Below are 23,647 nucleotides of genomic sequence, written 5' to 3'. Positions count from 1 at the left end.
TTAATTATACTGTTGCTGCACAACTGCATTTTTATTTTGAAATTTTGACACAGAACTCAAACACAGATTTTTACTCATGTTTCTTTGCGAAAATAAAAATTACTGGCTTATCAAATATCCCTAATTTTAACTAGTCTAAAGATTTAATTATTGGAAACAATTTCTGGACAAGTCATGAAACAAAATACTTTATCCTTGGGCATGAAAGAGTTCCCAAGGATAGGGAGAAAAAAATCTTAATATGTACCAAATTCCTTGGGTTTTATAGTTTCTATCATTTTACAGATAAAGAAATCATTTTATAAATAAAGCCTATGGATGACTTGCCCACAGAGACTGTGGAATCTCAGAAAAATCACCAAGACTCTCTTCATATATAAAATGGAAGGCTCAGACTAAAAGAATTGTAAAATTCTCGCTAGCTCTGACATTCTATGTCTTTACAATTCTGAAGCTCAGCTTTAATGATCCATACACACAGCAGCAACAATGAAGATATTGAATTTTTTATTAAAAATGTGAAGAATCTTTACAGTTGCATGAGAACTGTTATTGAGAGTCCCATATTAATATGCTGCACATGATACACACTTGAGACTCCTATAGTATATTAGAAAATTAATGACGCTCTTATAGAAATAATTTTGAAATTTAAACTTCATGAGTTAGTTTTTCCTCTCAGCTAGTTCACAGCATCCACTGAATTTTCTCTTTTTACCTTTCCTACCTTTCAGCCTCTCTCCCCATTATCACCATCCTTCATTCTCTTTCCTTTAATTCCAGTCTTTGAAGAAGTGACTCTTTATCTCCCAAAGGTCAACCCACACATTTGCCCTCATTCACACTCTATTCATCAGATTGTCCCCATAATCACACCTGCTCCCCTAATGTTCGATCTTTTTCTATCTACTGGTTCCTTTGATGATGCCTGAAAAAAATGCCCCAAGTCTTCCTCATCCTAAAAAACTCTCAAGAGACTCTACAATTCCTTCAAGCTATCATCCTATATCTCAACTCTTTTACTTTTAGAAAAGGATATCTAAACCCACTGTCTCCACTTCCACCCCCCACATAATCCAATCTTTTGTAATTTGCATTGCAACCTGATACAGCTGACTGTCTACTCTTTCTAGATATTCTCTGTTTTCATGACATTTTATTCTCCTACCTATTTGATTGCTCCTTATCAGTCACATTTCCTGTTTCAACATCCTTGACACACCACACTTGCTGGTTGTGACTATGTTCCAAAGATGCTGGGCCATTTACTTTCCATATATTCTCTCACTCGGTGACCTCATCAGTACCTATAATTCAACTGCCATCTCTATGTTGTATATACATATACATATATGTGTATATATATGTGTGTATATATACACAGATTTATACACACACACATGTACACACATAGATATATATTTAATAATCAAATTCCAGACTTTCCTGTGCCCCAGCTCCATTTCACCAACTGCCTATTAGACATTTCAAACTGGACAATCAAACCTATGCTCATGCCAAAGAGACCTACCCACTGTTCCTTACAAATCACATGCTGTCTCCTATCTTCATACCATTGCTCTGGATGTCCAGGAAGCTTAGAATACACTCCCTTCTTACTTCCTTTCTTTTATAATCCCTTATTTCACCCAAAATTCTGCTCCAAGATTATCTACCACATGAAACCTTCCCCAACCCCTCCCCCAGTAACAAGTGCCCTCCCCACAAAAAAAAAAAAAAATTGCTTTGTCTTTATTGAGTATAACACCTATGTACATGCCATCTCCCCCAAAAGAAAGTGGGCCCTTGGAGGGCAGGGGTGGTTTTATTTTTGATTCTGTATACTTAATGCACAGACTGCTTTTAGACATCTTTAAAGAGAATTTCTCTACTTACTAGTCCCCCATGAAGTTAATACCTATATGACCCTGGGAAAGAAAATTCAACTCTCAGGACCCCAGTTTCCTTATTTGTAAAACGAGGGCATTGTAAAAGATAATCAAAATAGCATTTCAGTAACCCCACAGTATTCTAGTTATGCTTTTTAAACTACTAATAAAAAGTCATTAACAATGTATTACATCTTACCAGACTTCCTCTAGAACAGATAAGATGGATTCTTGTAGAATAAGCAGTGTTCTTTCCTTCACTATTAACACATGAAGAGCCATTCACATACTCTAGAATGAGGCTACCATTGCCATCAATTACAGGACCTGTTTTTGCAACACCTAAGTTGCTGATTGCCACTGTTTCAGAAAATGAATCCTAGGAAGAAAACAAAAAGCTTTGTTAGGGTTTTTTTTCCATAAAAAGAAAACATCAAACCTAGTTCATCAGTACTACTATAGAATAATCTCTTTTAAAAAACTACACTGAAGGGTGGAGCCAAGATGGTGGAGTAAAGACAGGGACTTACTAGCCTGAACTCTCCTCAAAACTCTCCAAATACCTCTAAATAATTACTCTAAACAAATTCTAGAGTGGCAGAACCCACAAAAAGATGGAATGAAACAATTTTCCAGCCCAAGACAACTTAGAAGGTTAATAGGGTGTTGCATCAAGGTGGGAGAAAAGTGCAGTCCAGCATAGGCTACACCAGTGCAAACCAGAGTGACTAAATCAGTGGCAGTAGTAGCATTTTCCAGACCTCTCAGCCTACAGACAAGTAAGGGAATCAGATAATGGGTGTGAAGGAGATTTACAGGGATCCTTTTGCTGACACAAGGGGTAGGACTGTTTCATTGCCTATACTTGCATCTAGGTAACAGTCCTGGATCTTATTCCCAGTGTGAAGAAGGGCACCAGCATAGCAGAGCTTATGGCCACAGGGGAGTGGGGACTCTGGTCATGTTTCCAGGGCAGAAAAGAATGCTTATGGTGACTCACAAACCAGTGCACAGTACAGGAGACTAGTAAGCACACCTAGCCCTAGAATCCTAGATCATACCACCTTATAAGAATTAAAAACTTACAGGTCCCCAGAATTACCTCTGAAAATAGCTACACACAAAGCCTGAAGCTTGGAATTGTGCCCCTCCACCTGGGAAGCGGAGACCCACTTTAGCTTAGAGTTAAAAGTTAATAAATAGGTTGGAAATGAGCAGACAACAGGAAAAAAAATCTGACCATAGAAAGTTACTCTAAAACATACACCCAGAAGAAGACCACAAAGCCAAAATTCCTACCTCCAAAATCTCAAAGAAAAATATGAATTGATCTCAGGCCATGGAAGAGCTCAAAAAGGATTTTAAAAATCAAGTAAGAGAGATAGAGAAAAAATTGGGAAGAGAAATGAGAGTGATGTAAGAACATAATGAAAAAAAAAGTCAACACCATAGTAAAGGAGACACAAAAAAATACTGAAGAACACCCTAAAAAATAAAATAGACCCAATGGTAAACAAGGCACAAAAATCCAATGAAAGTAAGAATGCCTTGAAAAGCAGAATTGGTCAAATGGAAAAAGATATACAAAAATTCATCAAAGAGAAGAACTCCTTAAAAAGTAGAATTGGCCAAATGGAAAAGGATGTACAAAAGCTCAGTGAAGAAAATAATTCCTTATAAGTTAAAATTGGGCAAGTGGAAGCTAATGACTTTATAAGATATCAAGAAAGAAACAAAATCAAAAGAATGAAAAAAATAGAAGAAAATGTGAAATAGATAATTGAAAAAACAACTGACCTAGAAAATACATCCAGGAGAGATGGAATGATTGGACTACCTGAAAGTTATGATCAAAAAAAGGGCCTAGACATCATCTTTCAAGAAATTATCAAGGAAAACTACTCTGATATTCTAGAACCAGAGGATAAAATGAAATTGAAAGAATCCACCAATTACTTCCCAAAAGAGGTCCCAAACCCAAAGCTCCCAGGAATACTATAGCCAAATTCCAGACTTCCTAGATCAAGGAGAAAATACTGCAAGCACCCAAAAAGAAGCAATTCAAATACAGAGCCACAGTCAAGATAATACAAGATTTAGCAGCTTCTACATTAAAGGATCAGAGGGTTGAGAATATATTTCAGAGGGCAAAAGAGCTAGGATTACAACCAAGAATGACCTACCCAGCAGAACTGAGTATCATCTTTCAGAGGGAAAGAAGGGATATTCAATGAAATAGAGGACATTCAAGCATTTCTGATGAAAAAACTGGAGCTGAATAGAAAATCTGACTTTCAAATACAAGATGTTAAAGAAGCATAAAAACGTAAACAGGAAAGAGAAATACATAAGAGATTCAAGAAGGTTAAACTGTTTATATTCCTACATGGAAACATGATATCTATAACTCCTAAAAACATTCTCATTTTTAGGGCAGTTGGGAGTATACATAGATAGAAAGCAGAAGTGTGTTGAATGTGATGGTATAATTATCTAAAAAAAATAAAATTAAGGAATGAGAAAGAATGCACTGGCAGAAGGGGAAAAGGAGAGGCAGAATGCAATAAGCTATCTGACATAAAAGAGAACTGAAAGAGATTTTTACAGTGAAGGAGGAAATGGGGAGAGGAGAACATGAACCTAATTCTCATCGGAATTAGCTCAAAGAAGAAATAATATACACACTCAATTGGGTGTAGAAATCTATCTTACCATAGAGGAAAGCAGAAAGGGAAGGGGAGAGGGAGTGGGGGAGCTGATACGAAGGAGGGCAGTTTGAGGCAGGTAAAAGTCAGAAGCAAAACACTTTTGAGAATAGACAGGGTAAAAGGAGAGAGAGAGTAGGATAAATAGGGGGGAGATAGTAGAGAGGGAAATACATAGTTCATTAATCATTACTGTGAAAAAAATTTTTACAGTGTTTCTCTGATAAAGACTTCATTTCTCAAACATAGAGAAAACTGAATAAAATTTAGAGAAATAAGAACCATTCCTTAATTGATAAATTGTCAAAAGAAATGAACAGGTAGTTCTCAGCAAAGTAATCAAAGTTATTTGTAGTCATATGAAAAAATGTTCTAAATCGCTACTGATGAAATGCAAATTAAAACAATTCTGAGCTAATACCTCACACCTGTCAGATATGAAAAGGAAAATGACAAATGTTGGAGGGAATGTGGCAATCTTAAAACACTAATGTATTATTGGTGAAGTTGTATACTGATCCAAGCATTCTGGAGAACAATTTGAAACTACGCCCAAAGGGCTATAAAACCATGCATACTCTTTGACCAAGCAATATAACTCTTAGGTCTGTATCCCAAAAAGATAAGAACAAAAGAGAAAAGGACCTTCGTGTACAAAAATATTAATAGCAGCTCTTTTTGTGGTGTCAAAGAATTGGAAATTAAGGAGATGCCCATCAACTGTGGAATGGCTGGACAAGTTATTGTATATAATTGTGAAGGAATACTATTGTTCTTTGAGAAATGATGATGAGGATGCTCTCAGAAAAACATGGAAAGATTTATATGAACTGATACAAAGTGAAATGAGCAGAACCAGGAGAATACTGTACACAGTAACAGCAATTATTTTGTCTACTATGAATAACTTAGCTATTCTCAGCAATATAAATGAAACAAGACAATTCTGTAGGACTTCTGAAGAAAAATATTGCAGATCTCCAAAGAAAGAAATGGTAGAGCTTCAATGAAGATCAAAGTAGCTTTTCCTGTACTTTCTAAATTTTTTGTAGGGTATTTTTTTGTCGTGTTTGCTTTCACAGAATGACTTACATGGAAATGTGTTTTGCATAACTACACATGTATAACCTGTATCAAATTGTTTGCCTTCTCAGTGTAGGGAGTAGGGGTGGGGGGACAGTGGGGTGGAAAGGGAAGGAGGGAATTTGGAACTCAAAATTTGCAAAAAAAATTAAAATTGTTTTTAAATGTAATTGTGAAAAAATAAAATAAGATTTTTTAAAAAGCAAAAATTAAAAACTACACTGAAGTTTTCCACAAGATGAGGAAGTGAGAAGTTAGTTCTAATTACAGCTGAATCCATCCCCATGTACAAAATGAGAAAACCAAACAGTATATTAAAAGCAATTAACAAGAAAGGGGGGATCACAATTACCACAGTGAGTGGGGGGGAGAATCTTTTGGTCTTTGTAATTAGGTGGTTCTTTATTAGTTATGCCTAGCACATCCCCAAGGTTCATATGGCTAAGGCAATGAAATTATCTTATGGGCAGGCCTAGGAGTTCTAGGCTTGTTACACTCTTATAAATGCTATGCTACTATACCGTTTGTAGATGTTATATATCTAATATAATACCAAAAAGAAGGAGCCTTTGACAAGAAACTCAAGAGGTAGGTGGAGTATAAACCCAGCTACAAATCCCTCTCAATCTTGTAATTAGTAACTCAGTTAGAAACTTTTACCTCTTACAGGAGAGAGGTAGTAGAATTTGTCCCAATCTCCTAGTCTGTACAGGAAAGTAACAGATCACCATGACAGGAGAGGAGCCCAAATGTGCTAGGACTATACTAATGTTACTTAGTACAGGAGGGAAGGGATATCCAGTAAGAAGGTTAATCAGAAGAAAGATATCATAGGAGAGAAAACAGACAAAATTTCTGAAATGAGAATCTCTAAAAAGGATACATTCAATAAACAACATAAGGTGAATGAAACAAACTAAAAAAGTTCAAAGGAAACTATTACAAGAGATTTTCTTGGACCCTCAGAAATAATAATGGAAGTGGGAGGTCCACAAATGTTTTATAATGCATATATTTTCAGACTTTTTCAATGTACTGATTAGTAACACTAATTTTTCCCCTCCCTTTTTTTTTCTTAAAAATACATTTCTTATGTGGGATGGTTCTCTGGAAAAAGAAGGGGGACAGATACTTGAGGAGACTGCGACAATATTTTTAAAGACATCAATAATACTTATTTTAATAAAAAGACAAACTATAACACGACAGAATCAAAAGGACACCAAATGAAAGAAATCCAAGTTGAGCTCATAAGAAGCACTCTGGTCAAAAGTCCGAACAAAAAGTAAAACAACAAATATTGTAAGCAATGAAGAGAAAGTCTCACTGACAAAGAAAAATTAGTTGAAAATTGCTCAGGACTCCTCATGATCAAGGGAAAATTTGGAACGATAGTCCAAAAGCAATGTAAATCAATTTGTACCCTAAAATAATATCTTATTAAGCTAAACTTAATTCTCAATTTAAAAGAGATGTACTTTGACCAAAAGAAAGAAATTAAGGTATTCCTTCAAAAGAAATCAGAAGTGAGCGGGGTATTGGATATGTCAATTCATCAAATGAAAGAAGCTAAAGAGTAAGAAAAAAATAAAAGAGTGAAATCAGTGCTATGATGTTTCTAAGACTAGACAAGAATGTGGGGCTTTTAAATTCCCACATTCTTTAGGACTTTGAGAACACAAAGATATTTTAGGAATAGGTATTTTAGGAGAACTTCAAGCAGGGGTTGACTACCTTCAGACTACTTCCCAGTTCAAGAGATTATTGGGGTCCCAGATGGACATAGGTCCAGAGGAAGCATAGTCAGATACTAAGGGAAAAAGCTAAGGGAAAGGTTGATCCCTATGATGTGGAATATAGAGTGCCCCACCACATACTATGTTCATCATGAATATTCTAAGAATGAGACTCTTTAGAAGATTCTTTAAAAAAAAAAAATGTTAGGAAAGGGAACATGGAAGACATCTATAATCTCACTACCAAGTAAGATGATTAGAGAAGGCAATGAAGCTTTAATTCTTTAGAAACCATACCTTATATGAGCTATAAAAAGAAAACCAAAGCAGTATGTAAGCACAAAGTCTATGAATGAGAACTTAAATTCAAGAAAGGTAAAGGAATAGAAAGTGACTGAATTAAGTTAATATTCTTTTAAAAGGGATATTAAAAATTAATGTCCTTCAAACTACAAAATGGATTATAAGCAAAGGGGTGAAAAGCAAGGAGTGATTCTATTCTTAACTGTGAAATGAAAGGGTTTTAAAGAATTAACTTGGAAAATGAGATAAGGCAGAGAACTAAATAGAAGGCAAAGAATCTGCTGGAAGTTATTAGAGTTATCATAAGTGAAACAAACTGGGGAGACTAATGATTTAAAAGACAGAAAACAGTGCCAAAGAATTAGAGAACACAGACTTAGGGTGCAATGCATTAAACTCATTCACAAAACAAAACAGAATTGAAGAATGAATAAGAAAGCAAAACCTAACAATTTGCTGCATATAAAAAATGCATTTAAAGTGCAAACAACATTTTTATAGTGAATAGTTTTCAGATTTATTGCTGTAGTCTCTTTGCTTATATTTTATTTTTTAAGTTTTATATCAACACTCATTAATGAAAATGGCCTCTAATTCTTTTTCTCCTTCCTGATGGGGGTACTGATTTCATAAGAATATGAATGAGTAATTTATGATTCTTTTTATGTCCTAGCAGATGTTCAGTTCTGGTAAAGGTACAGCATGAAATTTAAAATGGGCATATTCTTTAATATTTTCATTCAGAAGTCACCATGAGTCTTTTACATTTTTTTTTGGGGGTGGGAGAGGGTGGCAATAATTTGTACAGCTCTATGTTCCAATGTTTATTTTGGTGTTACATACATCCCACACTGAAAAAGGATCATTAAGGTTTTCAGTAGTTATCATACTGACCCTATGTACACATTTTTATGAATGCTAGTCATTCATTTTTATGGTACTTTTGAGTATAATATAGCTTCTGTCATTTTATTAATTTTATCTGAAGTCATATTGCAACTTCTATTTTAGAGAAAATTCCTCAAAGCACAATAAAAAAATGTTCCAGCTCACTTTCATTCCCTGTGTCTTTGTATTTTTAAAAACCCGTTTCTTGTGTGAAGCAAATAGAATTAATTCTGTTAATCCATTCTGCCACTCCCCTTCATTCACATTCTGTTTGTAGTTAAATCTTCTTGAATACATTAAATTCTTTTGCAAAGATCTTTATCTTCTTTTTTTTTTTTTGATAAAGTCAGAAGTCAGTTCTCGCAATTTCTGTTGCTCACAATTTGTTTCTTTAAAGCTTTACAGATGCTTTTTTTACACCAATTACTTCCCAATCCCTTTTACATCCTCTCCCCACCACTTAATCATTTCCTGTAATTAAGAAAAAAATTAATTAAAGCTCATCACCACAAGGCCTCGTTCTGACAGTATATGCAAAATTATACAACTATGGTTCCTCCTACCTCTACTAATAAGTGTATTTCATCATCTATCCTCTAAAACAGTGGTATCAAACTCAGAAGCACAAGCCACTAAACCACACATAAGGATCCCTGTGGGCCACATATTGATTTAAAGAGGCATTATTATCATCAATGCTTTATTAGATTTTTATGTATTTTGTTGGATATTTCCCAATTACATTATAATCCTGGTTGAGTCACACTTGGAAGTGCTGTGGGACACTGAATTTGACACCAGTGCTCTTGAAACAACACTGGTCATTGCTTTTAATCTAAATTCAGTTACTTTTGCCATTTGTACAATTTTAAAATAATTTTTATTCGATTAATAAGCATTTCTTATGTTTTTTCCATGCCTTCAACTGCAACGGAGGTTGAAGACCTCTTGTGACAAATGTTATCTATAGTAAAGCAAAACAAATTGTCACATTAGCCATATGAAGAGGTGGGTAACAGGCATCTTCATTTTTCATCTGAAATTCTAGCTGGTCACGGTGCTTGTCCCTAGTTCTAAAGCCTTTCAAAGTTGTTTGTCTTTACAACATTGTTCTTGTATAACATTTCTGCTTCTGTTCATTTTTTGCTGCATTAGTCCATGTAAATCTTCCCAGGTTTCTTTTGAAATCATCCCTCTAATCATGATGGCAATCTCCTGCAGAATCTCCTCCCCTCTTCTCATCCCTTCTGCTCCTATCCATTATCTCACTCCAGGTTCACTGAGTTGACTTTGCTTTCTTTTTACTCTTAATTTCACCCAGCCCATACATAAGTACTTTTCAGAATACTCCCTGCTTCACTCCCATCCATCCAGTCTCTTAATTTGGATAGTATTCATGTGTCACATCCCTTTTAGAAGTATTCATTTAATTCATCTCCTTCCATATTCCTTTCCCCTTCCCAGTCAGTATGAAATCTAACATCTTATTTATGGGCTTTCTGGTTAAATATTCTTTCTTTAATTTATGTTACTTAAACAAAGTGGGGCATCTGGAAAACAAAAGCCTTCTTTATCGTGTGTGTCTGTGTGTGTGTGTCTGTGTCTGTGTCTGTGTGTGTGTGTAAAATTACAGACCTACTCAAGCCTCTACTATATTTTTTTTAAGGTTTTACAAGGAATTGCATTCCCAGGAATATAAAAATTTTAATGGAGTAGTGGTATGGTGGAAATTCCTTTGTGTAGCCTGAGTAAAGGGGTCCCATCATATTCCATTCCCTTCCAGTCACCACCTACGTATGCCAAGGCCATTATGTCCTATCTCTCAACATATGTGCCCCCTTTTACCCACTCTCTATGCCAGAAACTCTCAGGGGCCCAGCCAACCTTGCCCTTCTAAATAGTCAGAATTAATTTTGTTAATCCATTCTGCCACTCCCCTTCATTTACATTCTGCTTGTAGTTGTTAAATCTTCTTGAATACATTAAATTAAAACAAATAAATTTTAAAAATAAAATAAATGCCTCTCCTCACTAAAGCAACTTTGTACTTCTCAATCACCACCAATACTGATTAATTATTCATTTATGTACAAACTATGGGTTTTAGTATAAGAAATTTCTATTACATTCTTCTTTCCTTCCTCATTTTTTAACCCCTTTGGATATTCTGATCCAGGATCCCTTTTGACCCTAGATGTTCTTTATTGCAGTTCCAAACAATTTGAGGTTGGTTGTCTTTAAACAATAACTGAAGCCAGCCCATAGATCACTGATTTCAAATATTTCAAGGTTGCATGCAATCTCTAGGTTTCCCTTGAAGGAAAGACTTAAATTCTTCCTTGTTAAATTTACTTCCACTGTTTCCTGAGTGGTATTCAATATTTTTTGTTAGGTTGTTTTTTTCTACATCATTATGTTTTTGCAGATCAATCAACCTTAGGTTATCTCAGTGGTTTCTTTCTTCAAGGTTAATCATTTTGGCTAATATAGAATACGTGTTCTTCCAATATTATCCTTTGATCCTGTTCTATCAAATTTTCTTCCACTGTTATATTTCTGAATTCAAAATCTGCCATGTCTCTTTTTCAGAGCCTCTGTTTGGAAGAGATTCTTCTGCCTTAAGTTCTTAACTGCTGATTTTCATTTGTTCTATTTCTTGAGTGCTCTGATTTCTGCCCTAATTTTCATCCTTATTTTCTTCTTTTAATACTTCTAATTCTTTTATTTCTCTTCTAAATCATTCTAGAATTTATATTTGCAGCTCCATTACCATGGTAGTGGTGGAGAAGAGGGGTAAAAAGAATCTGCAGAAATTATTGCTTCATTTCCCATTTATACACTATCTCTCATTCTGTAGTATTTATTCATTATTGTGCTCTTCTTTGGACTGCTTCATTCTTCTGATGCTCCATCTATGATGTCTGGTTGGTTGCAATGACCTCCTCTTATCAAAGGTGGGGAGGGCCCACCATAGAGAGAGAAAGGATCAGCTGGATCACTATAGAAGAAAGGCATCCAAGGGAAAAACTGCTGCTGCAACTGAGCTAACATCCCACCTTTTCCTTGGCGCTCTCAGAAGCCCCTTCTTTTCTATACTATATAACTATCTAAATGGTTCTCTACTGCAGAACCCTTTCACAATTCTCCCATCCAAGGCACCAGGATTGTGGGCAGGAATCGGTAAGAGGACAAGGGGAAATTCCACCAAGACAGGAGAAATACTACCACAACCACAGAAAGCTACAAGTCCAAGTACAGCAACACAAATAGCCAGTGGGGCATTGCATTGATCAGATGCCTTGTTTTGGTTTGGTTCAGGGTTTTTTGTTTTTTTTCCAAGTGTCTCCCTTCTTTCTCTTGCCACTTTCATCACTTTCTTTTGTACCTTTCTTGCTTTGAAGTGGCGACAGAAGCTAGGCTTAGAGTCAACCTTTCACTCTACCACCCTGCTGGACTTTCTTCCTTCTTTAAACAACCTTCAAGCTACCACATAAAGAAAGCCAAGAAAAGTAAATCGCCAAAGACCCATAAAAAACTACAGGAACACAAATGTATCTTTTTACAGCAGCACAAACATATCTTTCATGCAAGAATTAGCATATTCAAACAACCATGGAAAAATATACAGAAGTCGTTCCAGTAACTCAGTCACTTAATGCTACATTGCTAATTAGTCTCCTTAAAAAGCAATTATCTAAATTTCAGATTTTTTAATTAATCCAGAAGCAAGACTTATTTGGTAGTGATGCTGAAATAACTCTTCTTGTATTCCAGAAAATGAAGCTGAATCACTCAAAAGTCTTTGAGTTAGAATTAGTCACTAAGTACCTCCATTCCTTCAAAATCAAAAGTCAGAAGCATTATCATTCTTAATTTAATTTTTTAAAATTTTAAATCTAAATAAATACACAAAATCCCCTCAGCAAGTTGATGAGATTCAAGGTGTACACCTAAGATCAGTAATCACACTCTTGTGACTGCATTACTGTATTCATATTTACAGTGATACTGAGCTTACTGGAATGAGATATACTGGCCCATATCCACAGAAAAATAAAATAGCCAGTAGAAGACAAGACTTACGTGATCCTTTTCATATTTCATCTGACAAGCTGAAGCATTTCGATCACAGCCTGGAATTGGGTTCAAAGGTCGACAAATATTTATATAGTATTTCTTCCATGTGCTATGTTCCCCCGAGTTGTCCATTGCATACCAATTTCTGCCACTACTATCTTCAGACTTTGCTAAACTAAAAAGTCAAAATAAAACATGCCTTTAAACATCACATATAACGTACAGCTCCTAAGTATATGAAATAAGCAGAAAGATATGCCCAATTTCAGAGAAAAAGTTCCCTCTCATTCAAAATTAATAAAATTTGTTTAAATTATATGCTACCATGTTAGCTACTGATCCCTGTCACCAAAAATAACTGCTTTTATTAAAAAGTTTCATAAGGACATAATGAATCTCTAAAAACCAACTGACCTAAAAATGTACCAAAAAATCATCAAGCATGTCCTTCCTATGAAGCTAATTCAATTATAATCAACAATTTATTAAGTTCCTCCTGTCTATAAAGAGTAGAAAAAGACAAAAAAAAAATAGAGAGAGCTTGTTTTAAAGTTTACAATCTAATAGCAGAGAGGTGAAGAGGCAAAAAGTACATTTTTACTTACTAATGATACAAGGGAGAATATATTGGAAGCAAATGAGAGGTCTAGGCAAAATGCGAAGAAAAAATTATTGAGGAAGATATCACTTTCAGCTGAGCAGGGAGAAAGAAGGCTTTAAAAGGAAGTAATGGTACCCAAGTTGTTCCTTGAAGGAAGGGAGCAACTTTATACAGAAATAGGAAATGGATTTAACACTGAATCTTCATTGTGACACACAATGGCTATTCTACCATACCATGGTACCTATTTTATATACTATATCTACCATATCTACCTATTTTATAGTAAGAAAATAGAGCTCTGGACTTGAAGTCAGGAAGGTCTGGCTTCAGACTTCACCTCAGACATTAGGTAGGTTATTCTGAGAAAGTCAATTTCAGCCTCACTATGCCTCAGTTTCCTAAACTTTAAAAATTTGGGAGTTCCACTCTATGGCCTCAAAATTCTTCTAGCTCTAAACTTCCTATCTTTTGAGCCAAATTCCACTTTTGTTCATGTACATGCAAAATTAACTACTTTTGAACATCAATTCAGGTGCATATTCATTAACAATTTCTAAAAGACCAGACATAGTTACCTGCACCCATTCCAGTGAGCAATGGAAAGCCATGAATTACCCTACCTGGATAAATCATACTGTTCCAAGGTTTTGGAATCTGTCACCATACATTCCAGTGGTTCCTCTGGGCATGCATAACTAGTATACCACCTAAAATTATAGGTGGAATTATCTTCTTCCTAAGAAAGTGTAATGGGGATAGAAAATGGAAGAAGATAAAAAAAAAATCTTTTAGAATGAGGCACAGCAAAAAGGAACATGACCAACTTTTCTATTAATATATAAAATAAGTAAAACCTATTTTATTCTTAATTATCACAAATTAAGCAGAGATTTCAGGATTTTCTTCATATCATCATTGCTAAAGGAGAATGAGAACATAAGACCCTTATGTTTTATGCTATAAAATTCTGCAGCATTCCATACTACGTACACTGCACTAATACCATCTGGAGCTTAAGTAAAGGCATTCATGACACCAAACGATTTAGAAAATGAATAGCGCTAGTGTATTCTGGCAAAACTAAAAGAAGCAATTCAGATCCATAGCAGACAAGAATTTGGCCAGGAAACCAGACTAATAGCTCTACTTCTAAGAAAAACATCATGACAGCTTCCTGGATAAGTTTAGGGAAAAAATATATAGCAGTTAGCATCATAGGTTATGTGTAAAGAACTTTGTGGTTCATACTTTCCCTACTATTCATGACATTTCACTTGTAATTCAGAAATGTTATAGTAATTTCATTAAACACAGTACTTAACTTTCCCTTTCTTTTAGTTTTACTTTTCATATATAAGATGTACTTTTTACCTGGTACTCTGGAGCACCTACTCCAGCATCTCTGTCACAAAGGAAAGTGATAAGTGTAGCTCGTGGTGTGTGATTTTTATCATTGTAAGGTGTACCACCTTTGTAGCTTAACTGAATCATCCCATCATAATAAGAAAGGGCAGAACTCTTCATTCCCAGATTCCAAGTTTTCATTTGACTAAAAGAAAAGCATAAAGCTCTCTCAAAAGAGAAATTAAAAGCAATAACATTTTTGCAAAAGAAACATTAATTGTTCAAGGTACTGTTCTTTTTAGGTAAAAAGACACTACTAGTAAAGAAATACACATTAAGTGCACACTAGCTACCTATTCTGAGCTGTTGGAGTGTCTAAAGTAGAATTTAACCAATCATAATGATGGTAATAAGCAACAACTTACAATTATTATCAATTTTCTAAGTTTTTTTCCCTATCACAACCCTCCAAGGTAACAGTTTCAGGTCTTCACTACAAGCCCAGTGCCTGAATCACACATCTCTTCAAGAAGTTTTATTTGTAATATTAAAAAAATAAGTTATCACCATACTCCAGTCACAGATTTTTCTTAGTACAACCAAAATAAGGTTTTAAGCATAGGGTAGGCTTCAGGTTTTACCAGGATACTATAATCTACTCCTGCTCTAAAGCATATTTTATAGTATAAAACCCTCAAAGCATCAATTACTTAAAAGCATATTCAACTGAATAGAGACTACTTGCCTTTTTTCCACTTGGCATGCGCCTGAATTTTGTTGACACATATTCTGAGAGACAGCACCACAAACATTTATATAGAAGTTGTATTTTTCTGTTCCAACAGAATAGTCCCCATTTTTCTTAGTCAAAGGTGACAAATCAAAAGAAAATCCTAAGCGTAAAGAAAAAAGTCAAGACATATGTAATAATTAAGACAGATATTTCTTACAGTGGTCCCATTTTTATGCTCAACTACCACCTCTGTCAAAAGAACTAACCCTATGAACAAATTTTAAAGCAAAGTAGCCATCAAAATTACAATATTATGTGTTAAATGGGTCAATTGTTTCAGTCAACCCTGATGTGAATTTGGCACAAAGACTATTCAATTGCCTTTCCTTGATTCAGCACTTTATACATAGTAGGCAGGTGAATGAAAACAATTTGTTAAGTGCTTACCCTTTGGCAAAAATTGTGTTTGTTAAGTGCTTGAGATACAAATAGAAAAAGACAGTCATTGCTTTCAAGGAGTGCACACTCTAACTGGGAAAGACAACACTGCCTAGAAGAGCTCAGCTGCAGGCAGAGAGAAAAGGAATGGGAGTGTTTAGGAACCACCCGAACAGACCACCAGTTGGCAGGTAGAGTGGACTTACTTACTGGTCAGAGTGGAGAGGTCATTCTCTCTGGCAGGAATGGGGATAAAGTATCAAGCCAGGAAGGAATGATGAAAGGAAGCATTGCCAGGAAGAGTGGGAGTGGACGCTAGGGTAGGAAGAAGTTGGGTCCCATTTTGGGTAATACTTAAGTAGAACAAAACTGAAATTAGGTTTTGACAGAACTTAAACCCTCATTTCCAACATCATAAAGAGCAAGAAGCCACAATCATATAATTTCACTGCATTTCCAAAAAACTGGGTCTCATATTTTAGGGTTCTAAATGTAGTACCATCTAAAATGTACTCATTTGGATCAAAGGGTTGGGGGGGGGGGGGGGAATGACTATAAATATTCCTTATAGAAAGCTGAGTAGATAAAAGTTCTGTAGATCTTACATTTTCATAATTACAAAATAGTATTCACAATAATGTGGATTCTGTTCAGATACATACCAGCCTGTGAATCAGTAACTCTGCAGTTATCTCCTTCAGTCTTAGACAACACACAGGCAGCAGCTGTATGCCACTCAAATTCGTATAAACAGCCGTTATCCCCTGAGTTTCTCAAAACCGGAGCACTTTCAAAATCACCTATCAATAAGAAACAAGAGTGATAATCTCCACTATCAAAAACCTTCTTTTATTCATCCCAATAAACTGAATAAACCAGAATGACCTATCACCTCTAAATTAAGGCAATGATCAGAAAGCTTTACTCATACTCATCAATTTATATTATTTCTAGTTGATTAAATAATCTGTAAAATTACAGAAGCTCTCTACTTCAAATGATAAGCTTTCATTGCCTTAAGATATATCAAAAGGGACTAATTATCAGGAGAGTGATTAAAAGAGAAAACACGCATAATCCAAAAGTCTGAGGCCAACCAGAAATTCCCCCTACCGACCTTTTACTCCCAAATCTCAACAAGCATGTATTATGTGCCTACTAGGTGACAATTGCTATGCTAGATGTTAGATAAGTTAAGACAAAATTGAAACAAACATTCCCTGCCCTCAACATTCTAAAGACAGAGAAATTGACACACAGAAGGAAGTCAAACACATACAAAGTAACTATTAGATGGGGGGGTTGGGAGGGTTGGAAATCAGGCAAGGCCTGTGAAGGATGCAGTCCCTGCGCTAAGTCACAGAAGCGAAAGGATCAGACTGCTACACAGTGAATAGCTAACAGGAAAATAATAAATGCAGGAAATGGCTAAGTTCTACAAAAGCCAAAAGAACATTGTTTTTTTTACCAGGCTTGCATATAAGCGTTATGACGGTTGTGATTGTCTTGTTAGGGCCACAGTTATCACCATCAGAGTAAGAAAGCTGAATGTTTTCCTTATTCTTTATTGGAGAAGACACAAACTTGCCCAGATTTTTAAAACCTTGATCACCTGGGAGGAGAAAGCGAAGAAAACCTGGTCAAGAGACAATACGGATAATGAACTCTGCAAACCTACAAGTGCTATGTAAATACGAGCTAACACTATAGCTGCTTTACCGTCGTATGTCGCAGCACAAACAAACAACGGGCTTTCTCAATGCTGGGTGTGTGTTTGCTTTTATTAGTGCCTAAGGCAGTCTTAGTTCTTTCAGGGTGTAATTTGTTCGGAAGAGATACAGTAGAAATAGACCAGAGAACCATAGCTTTGGGGGAGGGGGAGAGACCAGGATTCTAATCCCGTCTGTCATCGTCACATCTTAGGCACGTCGGGCAACCTTTCTGTGCCTCGTTACCTTCATCTGTAAAATTAGAGGGTGTATACACCAGAGTGTCTCTACAGTCTTAATCTAGAGATGTATCTTCATCTTCATCTTCAAAATCAGAGTTGTATCCCTTCTAAGTCAAAGTCTATGAACTGCATCTCCACCTGTAAAGTGAGGCGGGTGTAGACACCAGCCCGTCTCCAGGGTCCCTTCCCAGGCTTAATCTAGGAAAGTACGAATAGGACAGATGTCCACACAATACGGTCTGGCTGTTTTTCACATTCCTTCTTTCCCCTTCACAATTCCTCCTCATAAAAGCTTTGCATATATGCCGAGAATCCTTATGACGAAGGGCATGCGTGGGCATTGCCTTAAACCAGTCTAGAGGAGAGCGGTCTCGGCCCGACGTGCAGGCTTCCTTCAGGCTCGGTGTCAGAGCGCCTCCTAGTGGCCATGTGTGGGTGGGCGTACGGATGGGCCTGCGTCCCTATGTACATATAAATGTACATATGCACGCACTTACGTATGGCATGTACGTAAGCATGCACTTATGTACAAATGAACGGCGATACCATAGTCAAATGGTTAAGAGGGTGCTTCAGAAAGGTCCTAAAGTTCTTCCAAAAGGGCAACGGCTTCACAATGAGGCTTTAATCACAAGTTCTGTCCCAAAGCGTGTACGAAATGCGTAATATCCGGTAGGCGGCTGACGTTTTCAAAAAGCGCCGCCGAAACGCAGAGGACAGAAGACAAAAAACCAAGCCAGGCCGATGATCGTGCGCATGCGCACACGCGCTCGCTCGCATCCTCATCAGAACGCACGAGAAACAGGCAGGTGGCATCAGGCGAGCTTTTGCGCCGGACGCTAGGCTTGGCTTCAAGTCTGCTTTTGCGGATCCTGGGGGTCCTCATCAGTATCCCCAAAGCTGTTGGCGGGAGAACCACTGGACCGCGGCATACCACGTGGTCCGCCAGCACGTCACATCCGCGGGCGACAACCTTCTCCCCGCGATCCACCAAAGTTCCAAGGGGGTGGGCCTCACCGCGGAATCCCGGCAAAGGTCGCCTAGGAAGGGCCTGGCTTTGGCCACGAGGAGGCGCTGCGGCCTAGGCCATGACCAGAGCTATGCTTTTAAGGGTCACAGCGAGACTGCGCAGTCCGTGTTTTCCCTGTAGCCCGTTCGCATTGTTCCAGACCATCGAGCTGGAGAATACAAAGTTCTAAACTGGTTTGCCTTTTTTTTTTTTTTTTTTTGTCTCGTGTAGACTGAGGCTGGTGGGCTTTTTTTTCCCCCAGGGGACGAGAGTTGGAGAGAGGCAAGAAGAAAAGGTACATAGATAACCATGATAATATCTACTGGAAAATTTTACCTTTCATATCTACCTGCCTTTCGCATGGATATTATTATTATTACAGATATTTATGGAAATCTGTAATCTGCATGTGTATCTTTCCAATAAATCTTGCTACTGTAGAGTCCTTTTTCTTCTAATCCCTAATTCCGTATACATGGGTGTACGTATGTAGCAGTAAAGACGCAGCCCATTCAAAAAGGTATTGCACCAAACCAGGTTTTTACTAAGAAATCCTGTCCTCAAACCGTGGTGGAGGACTTGGGTGCGGACCCCTGCTGGTGTGGTCTAAGGGTCGGAGCTGCTACGATCACTTCCCATACAACGGCCTACAGTGACCTGCTCAAAGCCATCCAAGAGCCGCCAGAGGCAGGGTTCAAACGCAAGCATTCCACCTTTGAGTTTATGATAATGAGAAACGTTTTGGACAAGCTGAATTTTGAGTTATCAGGGTTAAATGCTTATGGAAGGCAAGTAGGATAGGTATAAAAATGTGATAGGAACATGGATTACACTTCATAGTGAATTCCATTAAGGAAGAAACCCCTTCTCTGCAACTTATTTTAGACCCCTTGCTTAGGGCACTGACATTAAATGACTTACCTAGTATCAGAAAACCAACACGCAGTCCAAGGGCAAAACTGCAAAACAAAATATTCTTGGCAACGACATGGACTATCTGTCCACTATTCCATTCAGTTTCTCTCACTGTTATTAACATTAGTTTGGAGACCAAGGTCAGCAACTTGGAAGAAAGGAACTAGAGAAATATTTTGTGCAACTGTTTACCAAAAAAAAAAAATTTAAGCTGAACTCATCAGAAAGATGGAGACTGCCACAGAGATTATACCAACTTTCAGGTAGAAAGATTCAGGAAGGAACTAGGGAAGAAGGGAAACTGTCAGGACAATGAGCATGGCCCTACAATCAAGAAAAGTCTTATGTATAAAGGAGGGAATTCTAGGCCATGCAAAAATGTTTAAGAGAAGCTTACAAAGAGCATGAGAAACAGTGGGGATATGGCAAACACTGGTAACCTTCTGGGTAACCTTGGAATAATGGGAGCAGAAATTACATTCCAAAGCATGCAAGATTAAGTGGATGGTGAAGTGGAGACATTAGTAGTGATTACTTTTACAAGTTTAAAAGTTAAAAAAGAAGTAAAAATGGATTGGTAGCAAATTACTATATAGGAAGTCAGATGGCTACCATTAATGAAACTTACCTTAAAAAGGAAGAAACTTAAGGAGGATACAGAATATTTTAAAGCAAATTACTATACTCCATCAATAATGAATGTTTCTCTTCCCTTCTGAACTGCCCCTTTACTCCCCTTAAAAAAACAAAATACATGGCACCCAGACCTGGATAAAACTCTAAACCTATGACTGGTAGAGTCTCCATGTTCTAGACACTAGGGGGCCCTTACACAAATCCACATTAATTAGCCTAGAAGCTAACAAGATTTGTCTTTCTAAGGTTTCTATAATTCTTGGGGGGACCAAGGGTATGAAACATTTACTACCTGTTTCACTCTCCTCCATATGGGTAAAAAATAATCAACTGTGAAACTATAAAACTGGGACAGTATGACAGTATGGTGTAGGAAAAAAATTAATTGTAAAACTTTAATTTTAAAATCATCTGCTTAGTTTAATAAACAATTCTGTTGAGGGAGAAAATACTCAAAATAGCTTAGTCTAAAGAAAAAAAAGAATTCTACTGAAAATAGACATATTGTGAATTATAGTTTTCTACCAACTTTTCATCTATAAGATGCAATTTACATGTTGTACCTCAGAAAAACAATTTAGACGCTTCCAAAAATTTTTACATTAAGAGAGGAATATCAATGTAGGATAAAAAAAAAGTAATAGGGCTGATCAGGGAAACGTACATTTTCTACCATGGTCTACATCTTAGACACTAGGAAGAACTACCAAGATAAAATGCTAAAAGCCAGAAACTATCATCTTTGAATTGCTATTTCCTAGGGTACTAAAGAGACCTCCTGCTTTTTCTTCTAAGAGCCTTCTAAAAGAAACAACCAACTTATCTACGACAGGCTGTAACAAACAACCTGAATAAACAGAGCCCAGAGGTAGCCTTGAACCTTTCATTTTCACTGTTCCAATTTCATCTCTCCCTCCTTTCTCCCCAACATTTTGCCAAGAAAGTAAATGAGTTTCTCTCTGGGTTTTACTTGATACTTGATGGGAGCCTCAAAATAAGTATAACCCACCTTTTGAAAATCTGTCAGAAGGACTCAGAGGGTAGGGTAGGAACTGCCTGCTAACTTCCCCACAGTTCTCCAAGTGCCAGAAGATTTCATAATTTACCTAAGGGTAAATTACACAGTGTCTTAGATCCTGACCTTGACAGGGTTGTGTATTAAAATAAAAGTGTAACATCATAAGCTGTGGCTCTACCACACTACAACTCAGTTTTAATTCTTAACTGGACAATTAAGTTGTTATATGTTATCTTGTGGGTATCTTTAGATGGTCAAGATAGAACAATCTTTAAAATGTATTGAAAATATTTCCTATAATAAACCCAGATCTAAGGCATATATTTCATAGTGTCTCTATGGGTATGTGTGTTCTTAAGTATCTGGATGAATAATTAAGTACTAAAAAAAAAAAGTATGAATAAACTGGAAGGTCAAACTACATTAGCACAACCTAGGTTCCCAAAAGCAAATAAATGTAGGCAGTGTCCACAACTCCTTTGGTGCCACATTTCAGAGAGGACAGTGACAAACTAGAACATCCAGAGAAGGTGATCTGGATAGATAGTGAGCAGACTACAGAACCTGTCACATGAGGATAAGCACGGATTGAAGCAATAGGGGCTATTTATAAACCATGGGGAAGAGAAGGCTTAGGAGTAAATATGACAACTGTATTCAAATATCTGAAAGGGTGTCAAGTGGAAGAATTAGTCTCATGCTTCTTAGCCTCAGATTAGAATTCAGGAGCTATGGTTACAAGTCACAAAGAAACACAGATATTTTTTAAATAATTTTTATTTTTTATTCTAAATTCAATACAAACACATTTCCATATACAAAGAACAAAAAAGAATTTTATATATATGAAACTATGAATCTCTAATGTTTACAGCTTGCTTTTTAAAAACTATATACTGGTCACATTACTTTCAAAGCTGTCTTTCTTGACATCTCCTTCTGAGCTTTTCTGTTTGCTTTTTAAATAATGTTCTACTTACCCCTCTTTTCTTTTGGCATTACTATTGCTGGTTCTTTCTTCGAGGGTCCCTCTCCAATCCCCTCCACAAATTTTTCTTCCACAATTCTCTGAGAAATAAAAGGTCTTTTTTTTTTTTTAAATCACACATAAACAAACACGCATCTGCAGCTTTACAGGACTGGTCCTCCATTTTAAAAAGATACTGATATCAGCGTTTAAGAACCAAAAGGAAAATTCCGAGGAAGGATCCCAAAATTTCAGAATGTCAGGGGTATTTTCATCAGAAATAATAATGGTAATAAGCTTAATATGGTTGAAACACTAGTATCAAAGAAATGAAAACTAAGCTATTAAAAAGCTTAAAACTGTACTAAGACTTTTGGCATTACCTGAGTATTTCCATCCACTGAGGAACAGCTAGACAAATGGTAGTAAATGAATATAATGCCATAGGAACCAACAAAGGCATATGAACTAAAGTAAATTGAAGTAAGCGGAACCAGGGTGAATGCACAATGATTACAGTAACTGAAGTGCAAAGAACAAGAAGAAAACAATCAAAACTGAATTCTACAAAATGATGATGAGCACTCCTGGCTCCAAAGAAGACACAGAAGAAGGTACCACCCCCTTCTTTTTTCAGATGTGGTGGGACTATGGAAGTGGAACACCATATATGATATTGGAGTTGGATGTGTTAATTAAGATTCTTGAATTGTTTCCCGTTTTTTTTTCTTTTTTGTTGTGTGTTACCATGGATGAATTTCAAGGAGGAGAAAAGGAAGGGGGACACAGGAGAATAGAAGGTTAGGAAATACACATGAAAATAAAAGTTACCAATAAAACGCTAACATAGATGACGAGGAAAATTCCACCAGATTTAGTTGATATTCCAATGAGTTTGATCAACTCAACCTTTTTCAAAAACCCTCCTCAACTTTTTAAAATTCTTTACTAAGTAGGATAGTTTGCAGGTTAAGAAAAGGGATATAGATAAAAACAAAGGCAATATACAAATAAGAGCGATAAAATATATGTTTAAAACAAATATTATTTCGAAAACAGGCATTGTTCTGTACATAGTATAGGCTCAAGTGGAATAAAATATCCTTTTTTATACTTTGATAAAAAATCACATTGTTATAACCCCTTCACAATGTAAAAATATGAGAAAAATGACTTTTATAACTCCACATTATGTGGAAGTACATCATCTATGTCAGAGGTGTTATACCTGTGGCCTGCAACACTCCAGAGTGCAGCTGAAATTAGATTAATATGTAATTGGGAAACATTTAACGAAATAAATAAAAATACAATAGAACATATATATTGTCAATATGTGGTTTTCTGAGTC

The 23,647-nt window shown here is 36.4% G+C and overlaps 1 protein-coding gene across 1 annotated transcript in view; it reads right to left on the bottom strand.

The window, feature by feature from the left end:
- IGF2R (insulin like growth factor 2 receptor) overlaps positions 1-23,647 on the bottom strand; it is a 158,003-nt gene that overhangs the window by 53,776 nt on the left and 80,580 nt on the right. Inside the window, exons 13-19 of the mRNA XM_072643845.1 lie at positions 17,269-17,412; positions 16,463-16,600; positions 15,375-15,522; positions 14,657-14,834; positions 13,906-14,021; positions 12,688-12,856; positions 2,089-2,268 (exon numbers count right to left, since the gene is read on the bottom strand). Coding sequence (XP_072499946.1) covers positions 2,089-2,268; positions 12,688-12,856; positions 13,906-14,021; positions 14,657-14,834; positions 15,375-15,522; positions 16,463-16,600; positions 17,269-17,412 — 1,073 coding nt within the window. The remainder of the gene's footprint in view (positions 1-2,088; positions 2,269-12,687; positions 12,857-13,905; positions 14,022-14,656; positions 14,835-15,374; positions 15,523-16,462; positions 16,601-17,268; positions 17,413-23,647) is intronic.

The sequence above is a fragment of the Notamacropus eugenii genome, chromosome 2 (assembly GCF_028372415.1).
Source record: "Notamacropus eugenii isolate mMacEug1 chromosome 2, mMacEug1.pri_v2, whole genome shotgun sequence".
In the NCBI taxonomy this organism is placed as follows: domain Eukaryota; kingdom Metazoa; phylum Chordata; class Mammalia; order Diprotodontia; family Macropodidae; genus Notamacropus; species Notamacropus eugenii.
This window is presented reverse-complemented; position numbering and strand designations above follow the sequence as displayed.